Genomic DNA, 19,581 nt, shown 5'->3' with positions numbered 1-19,581 from the left:
ATAGATTTTTGCTTTGAAGGTGCATGGAATATAAATTACTGTCTGATTGCAGTAAAGCTTCTATCCATAATATTCAGCATAACGCCTACCTGTTTTTATTGTATTAATTTTAAGTAGCATTACTTTACTCAAATCCATTGCAGCCACATTTATTTTACAGTTTTATAACCTTTTTTGTAAACGTTCACTGTATTATATTGACATGTTTTTGTGTTTTGGCATATAGATGTTTCTATTCTGCTTACTTGACAATGGCAATACAATTTAAAAATAAGCGTATTCAACAGGTCATAAAGATAATTATTTTAATGTGGTTTAATGCCTGGATTGGGCTTATTATAGAGTTTTCTCTACAGTAAAAATAATTCTACATTTCAAATATTATACTTTTTTATTATATATAGAGAGATATTACCTGCCTGTGACAATAATAAAAGTATTTTTTTTTTCCTTTAAAAGAAACCTACTTGTATTTAAAAGTCACAATATGGCAAAATAAGTTATAGATATCGCACATATATATATTTGCCTTCTATACAGCTTGGTGTCTACCTCTCTTTTTTCTGTAAAATAAGTTATAGAACATTCAAGTTCAACATCACAACAAGGGTCCCTATTTATCATTTAGTGGATGAACAATGTTCCTAGCTAGGGCAACTGTCCATCCATGGTCACGGTGAGTGGGCAGCAGATAGAATGTTGCTGGATTGCTGTTTATAGTTATTATTGCACGAACAAGTGCTGGTGTAGCCCTGTCCATTCTCACATGAGAGCAGGGCCTGTCCATCACCCTGAACTAATGAGTTCTAGGTGATTTAACTCCACTACCTCTGATGTGGCATAGAAGTTTGGAAGACAAAGGTTTACTACCATTGCTTCTTAACTAATGGTTGCTGAACCCCAAGGTGAAAAATATATTTTTTATATAAATGATTATCATATGAGTAATACAAGATAAATATTCTGGCAAAAAAAATAAAAATAGAACAATTGTTTACTGTTTAAAGGGAAGTATCAAAAAGCTCTTGTTTACTTTTTTATTTTGTGTTTATTTGTAGGCATCAACAGAAAGGTTGTTTATTCACTAGTTGACTCCACAGATGGGCATTTTACTGTAGACAGCACATCAGGAATCATTATACTGGAGAAACCTCTTGATCGTGAATTACAATCTTCCTATAATATTACAGTTAAGGCAATGGATTTGAGCCCTATCCTCAGTATGTCTTCATTTGCCATTGTAACAATTACAGTATTGGATGTCAATGACAACCCTCCAATTTTTGAAAGAAGAGATTACCTTGTCACAATTGCAGAAGATACATCATCAGGAACTCAAGTCATGTCAGTTTTTGCAGCAAGCAAAGATATTGGAACAAATGCAGAAATATGGTATAGCATCAGGTCTGGGAATGAACAAGGAAAGTTTCAAATACACCCCAAAACAGGTTAGAGGTTCAACTATTTAGTTTAATAATTAAGCACATATACATTTTTGTAAATGTACCTATTTTGGTTTGATAGTACGTAGCATGCATCAGCATATCTAAAAACTCCACCACATATTTATATATATATATATATATATATATATATATATATTATTCATAGACACTGCATAATATATTTTATTCATAGACACTACATAATAAACTATACATAAAGCTTCCTGCTGGCATCGTGTGCACTGCCGTAAACGCAAGTAACGTGATGATGTCATCACGGCGCTACGCACCCATACGTCAACACGCACATGGAAGGGGCGGTGTTACTACTGACAGCTGTCAGGAGTATGTAGTGACCTGTAGGGCACAGCTAATATTACAAAAAGGAAAACAATATACAGAGGTGCAAGATGGAAAAAAACACACAATGTTCTGTACAAATGAACTAAGAACTGATACTCTCCTTTAGGTCAGACTGCAGCCTTCTTGCAGTCTCTCCCTTGTGACTGTGTATAGATAGATAGTAGTAGTAGATGGCGCTGGTCTATTGAGTGATTTTCTCTAGTAAGTGAAGAGAAAAAAGGCTTGATGAATATATTGAAGCCAATTAATATGGGTGCACTATACTCACTCCATAAGATGAATCTTTACAGCTGAAAGGGAACGTAGCGTCAGATGGCAAGAGTCCACAGGTTCCTGGAGTCAAATACTGAATTTTCAGGTTTATCCAAAAGTGGATCCATAAATAAGGAGATTCCAGCTCAGCACAGCAAAACAAGATCTTGACAATCTTTCAACAAAGGATAATACTTGGTTTTACTTACCTGTTTTACTTGTTTTAATGTATGCTCTTGATAAAGACGTGTAATACGTTGAAACGCGTTGAGCAAATAAAACATTTTATCCTTTGTTGAAAGATTGTCAAGATCTTGTTTTGCTGTGCTGAGCTGGAATCTCCTTATTTATGGATCCACTTTTGGATAAACCTGAAAATTCAGTATTTGACTCCAGGAACCTGTGGACTCTTGCCATCTGACGCTATGTTCCCTTTCAGCTGTAAAGATTCATCTTATGGAGTATACTGCACCCATATTAATTGGCTTCAATATATGCATCAAGCCATTTTTCTCTTCACTTACTAGAGAAAATCACTCAATAGACCAGCGCCATCTACTGCTACTATCACAGCTAATATTAGCATCATATGTCAACATCATACGCAGGAGAATGCAAATATACATAATGGGGCTAAATGGAAAATTACATAATATATTAAAACGAACCACTTGTCTATATTACATATATATTAAGGACATTGGTAATACTTCATGCCTTTTGGATATGGTAGAAACATCAGAGAACAGAGTGATGATCAGTATGCATATAGGTGAGTTACAGCTTCACATTTTCCAAAGGGACATATATTGTGTCATAACAAGATCCATATGGTATCCTGTTGGGGATGCATATTCCATCTTCAGAGGCTAGTGATAGAAGGAAACTGAAATCCAGATGGGTATTGAGACCCTTCGGCATTATAGTATCCAAAGTATAAATCCATTTTGTCTCCCTCTTCAATAATGCTTTAGTCCTGTGTCCCCCCAGACATTGGGGGTATGTGGTCTATTAACATTGTTTTCAGAATTGCAATGCTATGTTTCTTTTTGCAGAAGTGTCTGGCCAAAGGTTGCTCAGAGTCGCCTTTGTCAATGGCTTCCCTTATAGCACACCTTTGGTTATCCATGCGATCCCTGAAGGCTGTTACCACATAAAAAAGGGAGCACGGGCAAATGAGACTATAGATGACATGGTCACTTGTGCATGTCAGGCAATGATGAATTTTGTACCTTTTATTGGTATGTGGGTGCTGGAAGGAGGAACCCCTCAACATACTGTTGCATGTCACACAGTTGCTGCATTGAAAGCACACACAGTTGCTGCATTGAAAGCAGTGCTTCTTACTTGATTGTAGCCACGTAGTTTTTCGATAGCATTTCACTGGGTCAGTCTCCATCAGTATGTGTCTTAGGTTTCACGCTCTGCGATATGCCATTCTCAGGGATTCTGTGTGTTGGAATGGTAGGGACTTCTCCACTTTCACCAAATCCCAATGTCTCCTCATTGAGGTATTGAGTATCCCATGGGCAGTGTCAAAAGTAGTCACAAAATTCATCTGATCAGCATAGGGTGGCTTTACAGATCTAGTGATAAGTTCATCTCCCCCAACTTGATATGATGTGGGGAGAAGCTTCTACAGAGAGGCTATGATGGTAGGTTGGTTACTGAGATGAAGGAAAAAGTGCTGGAGCATACACAGGATGAACTTATCACTAAATCTGTAAAGCCACCCGATGCTGATTGAATGAATTTTGTGACTACTTTTGACACTGCACATAGGATACTCAATACCTTAATCAGGAGACGTTGGGATTTGGTGAAAGTGGAGAAGTCCCTACCATTTCAACACACAGAATCCCAGAGAATGGCATATTGCAGAGCTTGATACCTAAGAGACATACTGGTGGAGTCCGACCCAGTGAAAAGCTATCGAAAAACTACGTGGCTACAATCAAGTAAGAAGGGCTGCTTTCAATGCCACAACTGTGTGACATGCAATATTATGTTGAGGGGTTCCTCTTTCCAGCACCCACATACTAATAAAAGGTACAAAATCCATCATCGCCTGACATGCACAAGTGACCATGTCATCTATATTCTCATTTGCTCGTGCTCCCTTTTTTATGTGGGCAAAACGGTAACAGCCTTAAGGGATCGCATGGCTAACCAAAGGTGTGCTATCAGGGAAGCCATTGACAAAGGTGACTCTGAGCAACCTGTGGCCAGGCACTTCTGCAAAAAGAAACATAGCATTGCAATTCTGAAAACAATGTTAATAGACCACATACCCCCAATGTCTGGGGGGGGACAGGACTAAAGCATTAGGGAGACAAAATGGATTTATAATTTGGAAACTATAATGCCGAATGGTCTCAATACTCATCTGGATTTCAGTCCCTTCTATCACTAGCCTCTGAAGATTGGACTTGTGTTTAATTTTTAAAGATGGAATATGCATCCCCAACAGGATACCATCTGGATCTTGTTATGACACAATATATGTCCCTTTGGAAAGTGTGGAGCTGTAACCCACCTATATGCATACTGATGTTCTCTGATGTTTCTACCATATCCAAAAGGCACAAAGTATTACCAATGTCCTTAAAATATATGTAATACAGACAAGTGGTGTGTTTTAATATATTATGTAATTTTTAATTTAGCCCCATTATGTATATTTGCATTCTCCTGCATATGATGTTGACATATGATGCTAATATTAGCTGTGCCCTATGGGTCACTACATGCTCCTGACAGCTGTCAGTAGAAGTATCACCCCCTCCTTGTGCGTGTTGACATATCGGGTGCATAGTACCGTCATGACGTCATCACGTTACTTGCGTTTGCGGCGGTGCACACAATGCCAGTAGGAAGCTTTCTTTGGGCTAAGTATTATTGGTTATTTGATGGCACTATTAGGGTATATAAGGTGGGGTGGTGTCGGGATGTTATACATGTTTTGTCTCGTGTGTATCATTTGACAAAGGGACCAGACCGGTACCCGAAACGTTATGGCTTTTTAACCTATGGATAAAAGCTGTTTGCATAAGGAGGAAGTCCAATAAATGCTTTCTACATATATGCTGGATTTAAATCATATACACCGCATAATATTTTTTTGTTTGTTTTTTATATATATTTTTTTAATCATAGACACCACATCATATTTTTAATAGCTTTGTTAAATATCTAGAAGGCATTAACTTTAGAATTGCATCAGTAGATATTGTGGTTGTACAACCTCAGGAAGCCCTAATTACACCCTTAATATTATGTTTGAATGAAGTATTGACTTTTAATCCCACTTTTCCCCTCCACCTTTCCAATTTACAACACAAAGACTGCCCCCCCCCCCCCCCACTTCACCTCTCCTTGCAGCTAAACTATTTGAATATTCAAGTTACCATTCAAATATAGACTTCATCAGCCTATTGAAATCAATATGCAAATGTAATATTGAATTCTTACGTGTTACAGGAAACATTTTGAAATTGTAATATAAACTGCTTAATAATGCATTTTATAGAACACTTTGCAATATACTTTCATTATGTATTCAGCTGCATGTTCCTGTTAATTCAATTCTGAAAATTGGAAGTGCATACTGCGGACTTCTTAAGCCTAACCCGGTACATATCTGTTCCTAATTGCCCTCAGCAGACGTGATAAGATAATACAAAACACTGAACAAAATGACAGCAGCAAGCCTTATCTACTTGAGTAACCTATCTGGATTGGCTTCTCCAAATAGGGCATGTGTTGAGAGAAGTTTGGCCTTCAGAATAAAATATTGCAAACATTCTATTAATGTACTCAGAAAGTTTTCACACATTGCTGGTATGCTAAGGTTTTGATAGACTACAACAACAAATCTATTTTACAAGGTGATTTATGTTCATTTAACATTCAGTAGTCATATGTAAGCATTCCTTCTACAGAAACATTTAAATGCTGAACAAAAAATGGTTCTACCATAGGAATATAAAAATTCATACAGACAGATGAATGTATAGATTGGATCCACATATAAATAACAGAACTGAGCCAAATGAAGAGAGGAGGCAATAGGGCAAGTAGAAGAAGAGTATGTTACATAAAATTAGGGAGGCCTCAGAAACATAGATTGAAAGACATCTTTTAGAGCTTGATTTATCAATTCATGGCGGACAGGGGCGTACACATTTGCCCCTGTCTCCCCAAGCTCTCCTCTGACGGGCAGGAATCCTATGCCGGAATATAACATTGCATGCGAGTGCTCCTTTGCGCTCGAGTGCAACTCCTCCCCCTTCCCGTGCACAACCAATAACACACGGGCAGGAGCTGGCAATCTTCCCAGTCAGATGAAACCGGGGAGATTGAAATTATCCACCTAAGAGGTGGGGAACAGGGTAGGGAAGCAGCGGTCTGATGAATGCTGCTTGATAAATCCTGATTGCAGGTTCTCTTGTGCGAACCTGCTGTCACAGGGAGGAGAACGGCTTGATAAATCAAGCCCTTAGTGGCAGATCTTAGGTAATACAAGCCTGAAATAGTAAATCCATCTCTATACATCATACTAACAAATGGCTGTCTTTTGATTACTGTTATGCTTTTCTCTTTTTATTTTTATTGTTGTTTATTGATTTATGTATGTGTTTATTGTAGGAGCAATCACAGTTATTAATAATCTAGACTATGAAAACTGCAAGCATTTCTACTTGACTGTGGAAGCAAAAGATGGAGGTTCTCCGCCTCTAAGCGCAGTCGCTACAGTAAATATTAATTTAACTGATGTGAATGACAATGCACCCATGTTCAGCCAAGAGGTTTATAGCGCCGTCATAAGTGAGGATGCGTCCATTGGGGATTCTGTAATAATGGTTAGTCTCAGATTTCTATAACTGACTTACATTTTTAAATGTGTTTGTATTGTATTTTAATGTGTTATTTAGTTTTATTATCTCCTGTTATGAAGCTAATGATTCTGCAGTTGTGTACTTTGAAGGTCATTTTTTGCAGAATACACCAGATAAACAAAGGATATATGTGGTTTGGCAATGAGTGATAATAAAAACTAATAACGTGTTCATTGAATTACATCCTGTAAAACAGTTCACTTATCTTATTATCTTAAAACCACACAGTCCATTTGTGTCTAGTGAAGCTACATTGAGTGAGTGTTAACACAAAATGACCTTCAAAAGTCTTGTCTGTAATATATTTATTAAATTATTTTTGTTCTTTTAACTTTTACATTTTTCTTCTTTTTTTTCTATGATTATGAAGGTGTTTGCTGAAGACCTGGATAACCCATCTAATGGACAAATTAGATTTTCTATTGTTAATGGAGATCAAGATAACCAGTTTACAGTTAATCCAGTCATGGGACTAATCAAGGTTAATGATAAGCTGGACAGAGAAAGGGTATGAACTGATTACTATATGTCATATCCCATATGTAGTGCATTACTCACATGTATGTATAATATGAACTGATTACTATGTTATAACCCATATATAACGCATTACACACATGTATGTATAATATAAACTGATTACTATGTTATAACCCATATATAGTGCATTACTCACATATATGTATAATATGAACTGATTACTATTTGTCATAACCCATATATAGCGCATTACTCACATGTATGTATAATATGAACTGATTACTATTTGTCATATCCCATATGTAGTGCATTACTCACATGTATGTATAATATGAACTGATTACTATATGTTATAACCCATATAAAGGGCATTACTCACATATATGTATAATATGAACTGATTACTATTTGTCATAACCCATATATAGCGCATTACTCACATGTATGTATAATATGAACTGATTACTATTTGTCATAAACCATATATAGTGCATTACACACATGTATGTATAATATGAACTGATTACTATTTGTCATAACCCATATATAGTGCATTACACACATGTATGTATAATATGAACTGATTACTATTTGTCATAAACCATATATAGTGCATTACACACATGTATGTATAATATGAACTGATTACTATTTGTCATAAACCATATATAGTGCATTACACACATGTATGTATAATATGAACTGATTACTATTTGTCATAAACCATATATAGTGCATTACACACATGTATGTATAATATGAACTGATTACTATTTGTCATAAACCATATATAGTGCATTACACACATGTATGTATAATATGAACTGATTACTATTTGTCATAACCCATATATAGTGCATTACTCACATGTATGTATAATATGAACTGATTACTATTTGTCATAACCCATATATAGCGCATTACTCACATGTACAGTATGTATAGATTCCTGCAATGTATCACATCCACATAAGATCAATGACTTACTTTACATTTAAAGTAAATACTGATCATCTGAAGTTTGAATAATTATTTTTTTAAATAATAATTTAAAAAGGAAATGTTTTTGAATGAAACAACTTCAGCCAGTCTATCATATATTTATCATCTATCTATCTGTCTGTCTGCCTGCCTGTCTATCTATCTATCTATCTATCTATCTATCTATCTATCTATCTATCTATCTATCTATCTATCTATCGATCGATCGATCTTTACTTCTGTATATTTCTGTTTTTTGTGCACTTCAAAAACAGAGACAAGATAGAAAATGGTGATATAAAATAATGCTACCTTGAGAAGGATCCTTCACTAAATGTAGCAGCGACTCTTATAGTAATGGTTAAAAAACAAATAAATCTGGGTTTATATTAGATGCAGTTTACAACTTGTGTTAGTAGACATAGGAGTGGTGAATAAAGTGACATTAAACACTAAATATTATTTATAAGCATAGTATTGAGGTTATTCCCCGCCTTCCTCTAGTCATGAGTGCCGCCATGTTGAAATCTATCTTTCATTGCACTCCAGCGCTGATGTGTTTGCAGATGTGCAGCAACTCTGCTTCAGACACCTGCAGTAAAACCTAAGTTCCAATATGGCAGCACCCATAATTAGATGGAGGTACAGGAAATCTATTTAACGTTTAAAGGGATATGAAACCCCAAACATTTATTTTCTTATTCAGGCAGAACATACCATTTTTAAAAAGTTTCCAATTTACTTCTATTATCAAATTTGCTTTGTTCCCTTGATATTATGAGGCCTATTTATCATAGGTCTTGCGGACCTGATCCGACAGTGCAGATCAGGTCCGCAAGACAACGCTGCCCCTGCAGACTCACGCCCAATCGGCCGCCAGCAGGGAGGTGTCAATCAACCCGATCGTACTTGATCGGGTTGAATTGTGGCGATTGCTGTCCGCCTCATCAGAGCAGGCGGACAGGTTATGGAGCAGCGGTCTTTAAATCGCTGCTTCATAACTGCTGTTTCTGCCGAGTCTGAAGACTCGCCAGAAACACGGGCCCACAAGCTCCAACCGGAGCTTGATAAATGGGCCTCTAGGTGTTGAAGAGATACCTAGATAGGCATCTGGAACATTACATGGCAGGAAATAGTGCTGCCATATAGTGCTCTGGCAAATGGATAACATTTTTGCAAAACTGCATCATATTGTGCTCCGGAAATGGGCCGGCTCCTGAGCTTATATCTTTTCTTTTCAACGAAGATACCAACAGAATGAAGAATAATTGATAATAGAAGTAAATTAGAAAGTTGTTTACAATCACATGATCTCTCTGAATCATGAAATAAACATTTTGGGTTTCATATTCCTTTAATGGCCCTTAAATTTAATTTAATTCTGAATTGCATTGCTGTTTGTCCAAACAAACGCCCTCTTGCATTCAGTATATGGGCTCAAGGAAAGCAGCCTATGAGTCACTAGCCTACTTTTGATAAAAGTACCAGAAGCGGCTTTAAAAGTTATGATTTTATTAGACACGTGCAACAATTTGTTTACCAAATGAATAATGAATTTGACTTTTAAACAAATTGAAAATGTGTTCATTTAGTTTCCAGTTAAAGTGAATCTAGTAAAGCTACATCTACTAAACTGGGTAAGTACATTATTAATTAACTAATTTTGTATTGCTGTATAAACAATTTGGAGAAAAATAATTCAAATTCATTATTATTTTTGCAAACAAATAATGAAAACAAATTATCATAGTATTACAGTCTATTAATTACTGTATTGCACCCAAACTTTTTTTTAAAAATTCTACCAGAAGATGCTGCAAAAGCTTGTTTTTTGGAGTCACAACACTGTAAATTTATGCCTGAAATTAATGTATCAATTCATGTATTTTAATAAGAAATCTACAGTACAGACCTGAAATTAATTTGTTTAAACCTTGCTTTTGTAGCCATATTTTTGCAAGGAGCATCTGTTTACATGCATCACAGGATGCAATCCAATCAAGTAACCGACACTGATTAAAAATGAAAAGTCTATATTCCTGGATTTGTGTGCGGAATCTTATTTTTTTTTTAAGGCTCACTGACAGATGCACATCACAAAATTAAATAAATCACTAAAAATAAGAGTCTGTATCTAATCTGATTAAATCCTAGCCATTCATTTATTATAGGTAAGGCAATTTGTTTAGTCGACTAGAGCTCAGAAAAATATTTTTATACTCACATTCTGTTGGATTCATTTACTGTACAACATCTTAAAGGTACCACAGTTAATTAAACAGCATATATCAACAATGCAATAAGACATTGCAAAAAGATCTGTACACAAAATAAACGTTTAAAGGAATGGTAAACGCAAAACTTTCATGATTCAGATAGAGCGTGTCATTCCTTTCCAATTTTCTTTTTAGATCAAATTTGCTTCATTCTCTTTGTATTCATTGTTGAAGTGCATATCTAGGTAGGCTCAAGAGCAACAATGCACTTCAGGGATCTAGCTAGTGATTGGTGGCTGCACATATATGACTTTTGTCATTGGCTCATTAGATGTGTTCAGCTAGCACCTAATAGTGCTTTGCTGCTTCTGAGCCTTATCTTCAATAAAAGATACCAAAGAAACAAAGCAAATTTGATCATAGAAGTCAAATGAAAAATGTATTTAAATTGCATGCTCATTGCATCCTGTATCTGAATAATAAAAGTTTAAAGGGACAGTAAAGTCATAATTAGACATTCATGATTTAGACAGAGCATACAATTTTAAACAACTTTCCAATTTACTTCTATTAGTTAGTTTTCTTCTTTTGTTATCCTTTGCTGAAAGGTTTATCTAGGTAAGCTGATGAGCAGCAAAGAACCTAGGTTCTAGCTGCTGATTGGTGGCTGCATATATATACTGATTTTCATTGGCTCACCTATGTGTTCAATTAGAAACCAGTAGTGCAGTGCTGCTCCTTCAACAAATGATACCAAGGGAATGAAGCAAATTTGATAATAGAAGTAAAGGGAAAGTTGTTTAAATTTATACGCTCTACCTAAATCATGAAATATTTTTGGGGGGTTTTATGTCCCTTTAATTTTGACTTCTCTGTCCTTTAAACAGTAAATCAACACTGTCATTTTTTGTTGTACTAGTCAACTATGAAATGCCTGGTGTAATCATTTTTTCTTGTCTCCTTTACTGTAGCCAATTAGAGACAAAACTAACTGAGATTGTGCTGGGATCTAAGCAATCACTGTGTAGAATGTTGCATGGTCAGGGAATTTGACCCTGCATAACTATGATGTAGGCACTCCAGTCTTTCTGTAGAGTATAACAAGGACAATTTTCAGAGTTAACTTACAACAAAAATAGCTAAATAAATAATGAATGTATATAGTCATTGCATATTATTCTCAATAAATAAACATGTATGAAGCTTTACTTTTGAGTTTCATGACCATTTCATTTTTTTCTTTCAAGGTGTCTGGATATTCACTTCTCATTGAAGCAAGAGATAGTGGCGTTCCTCCTATGTCTTCATCAGTAACTGTGAACATAGATATTTCAGATGTAAATGATAACAGTCCTCAGTTTACACCAGCAAACTATAGTGCTGTTATTCAGGTAGGTTTATTTGGTGTCTCGGTCTATGTTCCATGTAAGGTTTGCTCATATGGGTGTGTTAGTGTGCATTCTAATAAATAAAATTACTCTTGGGAGAGACACACCGTATGCCATTTACATTGATTTTGCCCATTTTCTTTGTTTATTTTGTTGCATTTCCCTTATGGTGCTTAAATTTAACATCTGCTTTTTTCTTTCAATTTGAAAAAAATTAAAGTAATATTAGTTTTCAGTTAACCACATTTTTAATGGGTCAGATTTTTGTCACTTTTGATAATTAAATTGTATAGTAAATGTTCTCTTTGATGTTAATTCTGCTATACGCTGTTGGCATTTAGCGTTGCACAAGCAGTTCTGGTAAACTGCTTGTGCAATGCTGCCCCCTGCCGATTTGCAGCATTGCGCTAGCAGGGGTTGTCAATTAACCCGATCGTATCTGATCGGGTTGATTGCTGTCCGTTGCTCAGAGGCGGCGGACCAATTAAGGAGCTGCTTCTTAACTTTCGTTTCCGGCGAGCCTGAAAGCTTGTGCGGAAACAGATGTATCAGGCACCATACGTTGCTTAATAATTCGGCCCCAAAGTGTTAACTTTTGAATATTACATTTTAATGCTTAAACCTCAAATTTAAATGTTTCCATAGGCTTACAGTAAAATCTATGGGAGACAACATTCAAATACTGATATATTAATATCCAATTATTAATTTGATAATAAACTTTTATGTTTAATAATCAGCTGTCAGATTTAGGGCTAGATTACAAGTGAAGCGCTAATATATAACATGCCCGCAAACGGGCAAATTTGCACGTTTGCAGGTACGTGAGATATAACCAGCCATTACAAGTGGCTGGTTAATGCTAAAGCAAGCTTGCAGTAGCAATTAGCGCTCCGAAAATTAATCAAAGGTCAGAATTTTTAAAAAGTGCCCCAATTGCCCCCAAACTTTAGTGTTTGCTTGTGTAACTAATAAAAAAATACTAGCATATTTAATTTAAAAAATAAATAACAGCATGAAGCAGTTTTATGGGGTTAAATGTGGAGGGAGTGGGGTGCCTTTACATTACGGTCTATGGGAACTGTGTGTTCCCTGTAAATATATATTTATATGCTTATATACATTTGCTGCCCATCGCTGTGCGACTTATCACCTTCACTGCGCTAGTTCTCATGCTGTGTCTAACGGCATGAGAACAAGGCTCCCATTGGAGCCTATGGAAGCGCGCTCTATTGAGCGCATAGCTTCTTAGCAATCAGCACACAATTGCGTGTGCTGTTATTACGAGTGAAGCGCAAATATCGCGCTCACATAAGCGCAATGTTGCGCTCCACTCATAATCTGGCCCTTAATGACTTAATGTTGCATTCAATAAATTGTTTGTTTTTTTGCAAAAGCAAGTATTGACTGCTCATTAAGAAGACATTAATGTATCTGTAATTTGTTATAAGTGTTTTCCCGTTTGCAATAAAATATTCTTCCATCACTAGTTGTCAAAAACTGTGTCGCAATCCCAGTGTGTGTTATGAGCCGTCTGTTGGAGCTCCAAATAAAATCTTAATGCTTTGTCTTAAAATAATAAGCAATCTAAGGCAAAAACACTGTTTTTTCCCTATTTTTTAACCCCTTAATTACCACAGCACTTTTCCATTTTCTGTCCGTTTGGGACCAAGGCTATTTTTACATTTCTGCGGTGTTTGTGTTTAGCTGTAATTTTCCTCTTACTCATTTACTGTATCCACGCATATTATATACCGTTTTTCTCGCCATTAAATGGACTTTCTAAAGATACCATTATTTTCATCATATCTTATAATGTACTATAAAAAAAATTATAAAATATGAGGAAAAAATTTAAAAAAACACACTTTTTCTAACTATGACCCCCAAAATCTGTTACACATCTACAACCACCAAAAAACACCCGTGCTAAATAGTTTCTAAATTTTGTCTTGAGTTTAGAAATACCCAATGTTTACATGTTCTTTGCTTTTTTTGCAAGTTATAGGGCCATAAATACAAGTAGCAATAGTGCTATTTCCAAACCATTATTTTTCAAAATTAGCGCTAGTTACATTAGAACACTAATATCTTTCAGGAATCTCTGAATATCCATTGACATGTATATATTTTTTTTTAGTAGACATCCCAAAGTATTCATCTAGGCCCATTTTGGTATATTTCATGCCACCATTTCACCGCCAAATGCGATTAAATACAAAAAATCGTTCACTTTTTTACTAATTTTTTCACAAACTTTTGGTTTCTCACTGAAATTATTTACAAACAGCTTGTGCAATTATGGCTTAAATGGTTGTAAATTCTTCTCTGGGATCCCCTTTGTTCAGAAATAGCAGACATATATGGCTTTGGCGTTGCTTTTTAGTAATTAGAAGGCTGCTAAATGCCACTGCGCACTACACGTGTATTATGCCCAGCAGTGAAGGGGTTAATTATGGAGCATGTAGTGAGCTTTTAGGGATAATTTTAGCTTTAGTGTAGTGTAGTAGACAACCCCAAGTATTGATCTAGGCCAATTTTGGTATATTTCATGCCACCGTTTCACCGCCAAATGCGATCAAATTAAAAAAACTTTAAATTTTTCACAATTTTAGGTTTCTCACTGAAATCATTTACAAACAGCTTGTGCAATTATGGCACAAATGGTTGTAAATGCTTCTCTGGGATCCCCTTTGTTCAGAAATAGCAGACATATATGGCTTTGGCGTTGCTTTTTGGTAATTAGAAGGCCGCCAAATGCCGCTGCATTTCACACGTGTATTATGGCTAGCAGTGAAGGGGTTAATTATGTAGCTTGTAGGGAGCTTGCAGGGTTAATTTTAGCTTTAGTGTAGAGCTCAGCCTCCCATCTGAAACATGAGACCCCCTGATCCCTCCCAAACAGCTCTCTTCCCGCCCCCACCCCACAATTGTCACCGCCATCTTAAGTACTGGCAGAAACTCTGCCAGTACTAAAATAAAAGCTATATTTGGGCTTTTTTTGTGGGTTTTTTTTAGCATATTTACATATGCTGCTGTGTAGGATCCCCCCTTAGCCCCCAGTCTCACTGATCCCCCACCAAACAGCTCTCTAACCCTCCCCCTCTGCCTTAATGGGCGCCATCTTGGGTACTGGCAGCTGTCTGCCAGTACCCAGTTTAGTAAAAAAATGTGCCTTTTTTAAAAAAAAACAATGCCCTTTTCTGTAGTGTAGCTCCCCCCCCCAAGATCAACCCCCCACCCCTTCCAGATCCCTTAGCTTTTAATTTACAGCTTTCAAAAGTTTTTATTTTTTACGTTTGACAGCTTTATTTTTCTGTAGTGTAGCGGTTCCCTCCCGCTCCCGTGCGCGCTCCCGTCCGTCCCGCCCCCGATCCCGCCCCCTCCACTCAGCACATCGATGGCCGCCCACCCGCCTCCCAGACTTGCTCCCACCCACCAACGATACCGGCCACTGATATACGCTGCAGAGAGTGCCACAAAGTTGCTCTCTCTGCATCGGATGGTCAAGGGGGGTTATTGCAGGATGCCTCGATATCAAGGCATCACTGCAATAACCGGAAAGCAGCTGGAAGCGAGCAGGATCGCTTCCAGCTGCTTTCCAGACCAAGGACGTACGCCACACGTTCTCGGTCATTAACTGTATTTTTTTTGAGGACGTGTGGCGTACGTCCTTGGTCATTAAGGGGTTAAAGAAATCATAAACTTTGAAATAATAATATCTCATATTCACTGTTTATTGTTGATCATAGTTTTCCCACTTATAGATCAAAAGATCAAATAATAGAAATATTAAATTAACTGCACATGAACTATTTGCCCTGTCTGTTCAAAGCAATGTGACTCAGACAATGGGGCCGAATTATCAAGCTCCGGAAATAGCAGTTATGAAGCAGCCGTCTAAAAACTTGTCCGCCTGCTCTGAGGCTGCAGACATCAATGAGCCAGGTTCCTATACGATCCGACTGATTGACACTCCCTGCTAGCGGCTGATTGGCCGCGAATGTGCAGGGTCCGGCATTGCACAAGCAGCTCACAAGAACTGCTTGTGCAATGATAAATGCCAACAGCATATATCGATGTGCGGCGGACATGATACGTTACATCGTATCATGTCCATACGCACTTTAATAAATTGGCCTCAATTTCGTTAGATCTAAGATTTAAGGATTAATATTCACATTTGTTAACAGTTCTAAATGGCGCACTGAAAGATATCACACATTTATGCTCATTAGCATTTTGCTGAAGTCGAGTGAAAACACTTTTCCTTCTCGGTAATATAAACTGTTTAATATTTGTCAGTAAGCCAGTAACGGGAATGCAGCTGTTTGCCAGCATATAGTTGGCAAAAGTTATCCAGTTTTCTGCATGTTTAAGCAAGAAGCTTAATATATGTAAACGCTTCACGCTTTTAGACACATCATCGCATTACAGTTTGAGGGCGATACACTTAGGTAGCATCTAAACATTTTTTCTTTTTTTTGTTCATAAAGTAATATTATATTGTTCATTGATCTTCTGTTTAGTTCTGTACTTGTTTCTTGATCATACAAAGGTTAAAAATCAGCTTTGTAAAACGATGTATATAATAGATGCACTGTCACAAAAGACAGTTTCTTTCCCGTAGTCTAAATCAATCAAAATGTTTGTGAAATATTTGTCTATTTTACATTTTTTAACATTAATTCATAAAAAAAAGTCTCCCAAATTATGTTATGAGTCAATTTATTTTCGTGATAATATCTTTACCCAAATAAATTGGACTTGGTGTAAAAAAGAGAACGAACAAGCAGAAAAATTCAATTGAGAAAAATTTTTTAAGGCCCATTTCAGAGTAGTTCAAAAATCAAAAAGAGATAGAAAAGAAAAAGCTCTGAAAAATCAAAATAAATATTGTCACCTAAGGTATATTTTTTAATGAAAGTATATAGCAAATTTGTACCACCATTTTTTGGAAATTCTAGTGAGCAAAATTAAAATATTCTCTAGAATGTCCCTTTAAATCAATGTATCCTTGCGTTTTTTTCCATATCTGCTGTACATTGTGGTTAATGAATATGGCAAATACCTTGTTTTGCTCTTAAAAATAATTTAACAATTTGTATCTGTTTTACAACAGTTTTCTTTCAATATAATGTATTAATATGGGAAGTAAATACATAACATTGAATCAAGTTAAAGGGACATGGAACCCCCCAAAAATATTCTTTCATGATTCAGACACAGCATGCAATTTTAAACAACTTTCTAATTTACTTTTGTGTTCTTCATTTTCTTGATATCTTTTGTTGAAAAGTAGATACGTAAGTTTAGGAATATGCACTTGTCTTAAACACTATATAGCAGCAGTTTTGCAATAATCTTATCCATTTGCAAGAACACTAGATGTCAGCACTATTTCCTGCCATCTAGGTATCTCTTCAACAAAGAACATCATGGGTATTAAGCACATTTTATAATAGAAGTCATTTGGAAAGTTGTTTAAAATGGCCTGTTCTATCTGAATCACAAAAGAAAATGTTGGGGTTTCATATTTTCATCCCCTTGCAAAAGAATTGAGAAATATTTTTTTTTAAATCAAACCAAGAAATGGGGGCCTATTTAACAAAGTTCTGTCGGACCTGATCCGACAGTGCGGATCAGGTCCGACAGACCTCGCTGAATGCGGAGAGCAATACGCTCTCCGTATTCAGCATTGCACCAGCAGCTCTGCGGCAGATTTGCGGCCAATCAGCCGCCAACAGGGGGGTGTCAATCAGTTTTGCCCCTGATGTTTTAACAAGTATTTTCATTATTACTATTTTTTAGGAGAACAAACCTATTGGAACAAGTATTCTACAATTAGTGGTCACTGACAAAGACTCGTTTCATAACGGACCACCTTTTACATATAATATTGTAGCAGGAAACGCAGGAGGAGAATTCTTACTGGACCAAACTGGAGTTTTACGTTCTGCGATTATTTTCCAACACATGAGTGCAACTGAGCACCTTCTTTCTATACAGGTAAAAAATAATTATGTGTGAAAGTGTAACCGTGGCAGATTCTATAGTATTATTACAAGATTTTCCATGAAAGTCTTGGATAATGTTTGTAGATAAATTCTACAATAAACGTTTCAACTGTATTATAAACTACACCATTTATATTCAAATGAAAATCATACATTGTATGTTTAAAACTGGTAGTTTACTAGGTAGTAACATCTGTAATATCAGAGAATCGGGAATATTGTCTTGGGTGAAATAATGTGCATGTATTTATAAATTTAGACCTGTGTTATGTTGCATTAAATCTAATGCAATAAAAGTGGATGCTCCACGTCGATAGAGGAGATAAATATTATTAAACCTAGTACAATCCCTTAGTTTGAGGCAATATATTGATTTAGAGATATTTTGAAATTACTGAAGGATAAAGAGACAAGAAAAAGCTGAAAACAGATTGTCATAAACTAACAGAAGCTTATAGGAAGCTAAAACTCTTTTTTTAATATATAAAATCAGTACTTTTTTTTTTTTTTTCTCCAGTTCATAGAAGCAGCCCTCCTATAGCACGACATGCAGTTATATGCAGGTCTGATACACACATATAAGGGTCTCTTATAGCAAGGTCAAATTTTAAATGTGCACAGGTGCATTTCAATTTTGAATAGAGGTGTTTTTTATGTTTTCATTAGTGAAAATGCTTCTTGTAAAAATTATTCGTTTTTCAGCAGCATATGCACATATGCTACAAGGGTCTGTGCACCCATTATTTGAATGTCACAGAGAGTCAGAGGTTGCACCGAAGGATCTCCAAAGCTGAATACTTCTTGGTAAATGGAGCCCTTTATGATAATGTTAGATCAACCAGCACACGTTGAAGCTGATGCCAATATTTGGATGGTTTATAATTTGGCTCAGACATTTTAGGCTAAATGATTTCTTGTGACAAGTAAATCTAGGTTTGTCACTGCAGGTATAACCACAAATGTTACATATAATGCAGTAGAATGAATTACCAAGGTCCCTAAAGAGACTTTGCTATAATTCTATGTTCTGTTAATTAAATTTTATCTGCAGTATTTATTGTGATTCGATTTTAAGTCTTACTAAATTTTTATGTTTATATACAGGGGTAGAAAAATATCACTATGGTTTACTAGTCAGAAATTAAAAACTATTAGCCCAGATGGAAAAGTTAGTAGTCCACTTAATGTTAAAGATAGGAAAAAGTTAAATTTCTAAGTTGTCCACTGCAATTTCTAAGTAGTCCGGGACTCTTCCTGAAAAATCTTGGAGTTTGACCACTTTTTTGTTATTATTTAATATGATACATTAACAGCACCCAGGTTACTGAATAAATATGGAGGATTAAGTATACTCCTTTTCATCGGCTAAATCTAAGTGTTTCTTTTATGGTCAATGTTCAGAAGTCTTAATACTAAACAAATTTTGAAATTTATACATGAGCTACTTAGTTTTTAACCCATTGTCTATCAGGGAGAGCATTAATATATTCCTTAGGTAGCTAAGGGGTTAATATCTCACAAAAGTAAAAAAAAAAAAGTAA

General features: G+C 36.0%; 1 protein-coding gene across 2 annotated transcripts in view; it reads left to right on the top strand.

Moving 5' to 3' along the window:
* The window catches only part of FAT3 (FAT atypical cadherin 3), a 637,515-nt gene that overhangs the window by 505,188 nt on the left and 112,746 nt on the right, over window positions 1-19,581 (top strand). For both annotated transcript variants that reach the window (XM_053708624.1, XM_053708625.1), the window contains exons 13-17: window positions 1,059-1,448; window positions 6,708-6,922; window positions 7,329-7,466; window positions 11,883-12,026; window positions 17,835-18,032. In XM_053708624.1, coding sequence (XP_053564599.1) covers window positions 1,059-1,448; window positions 6,708-6,922; window positions 7,329-7,466; window positions 11,883-12,026; window positions 17,835-18,032 — 1,085 coding nt within the window. The remainder of the gene's footprint in view (window positions 1-1,058; window positions 1,449-6,707; window positions 6,923-7,328; window positions 7,467-11,882; window positions 12,027-17,834; window positions 18,033-19,581) is intronic.

Source organism: Bombina bombina, chromosome 3 (assembly GCF_027579735.1).
Source record: "Bombina bombina isolate aBomBom1 chromosome 3, aBomBom1.pri, whole genome shotgun sequence".
NCBI classification, from domain to species: Eukaryota; Metazoa; Chordata; class Amphibia; order Anura; family Bombinatoridae; genus Bombina; species Bombina bombina.
Note: the sequence above shows the minus strand (reverse complement) of the source record. Positions and strands in the feature narration are given on the sequence as shown.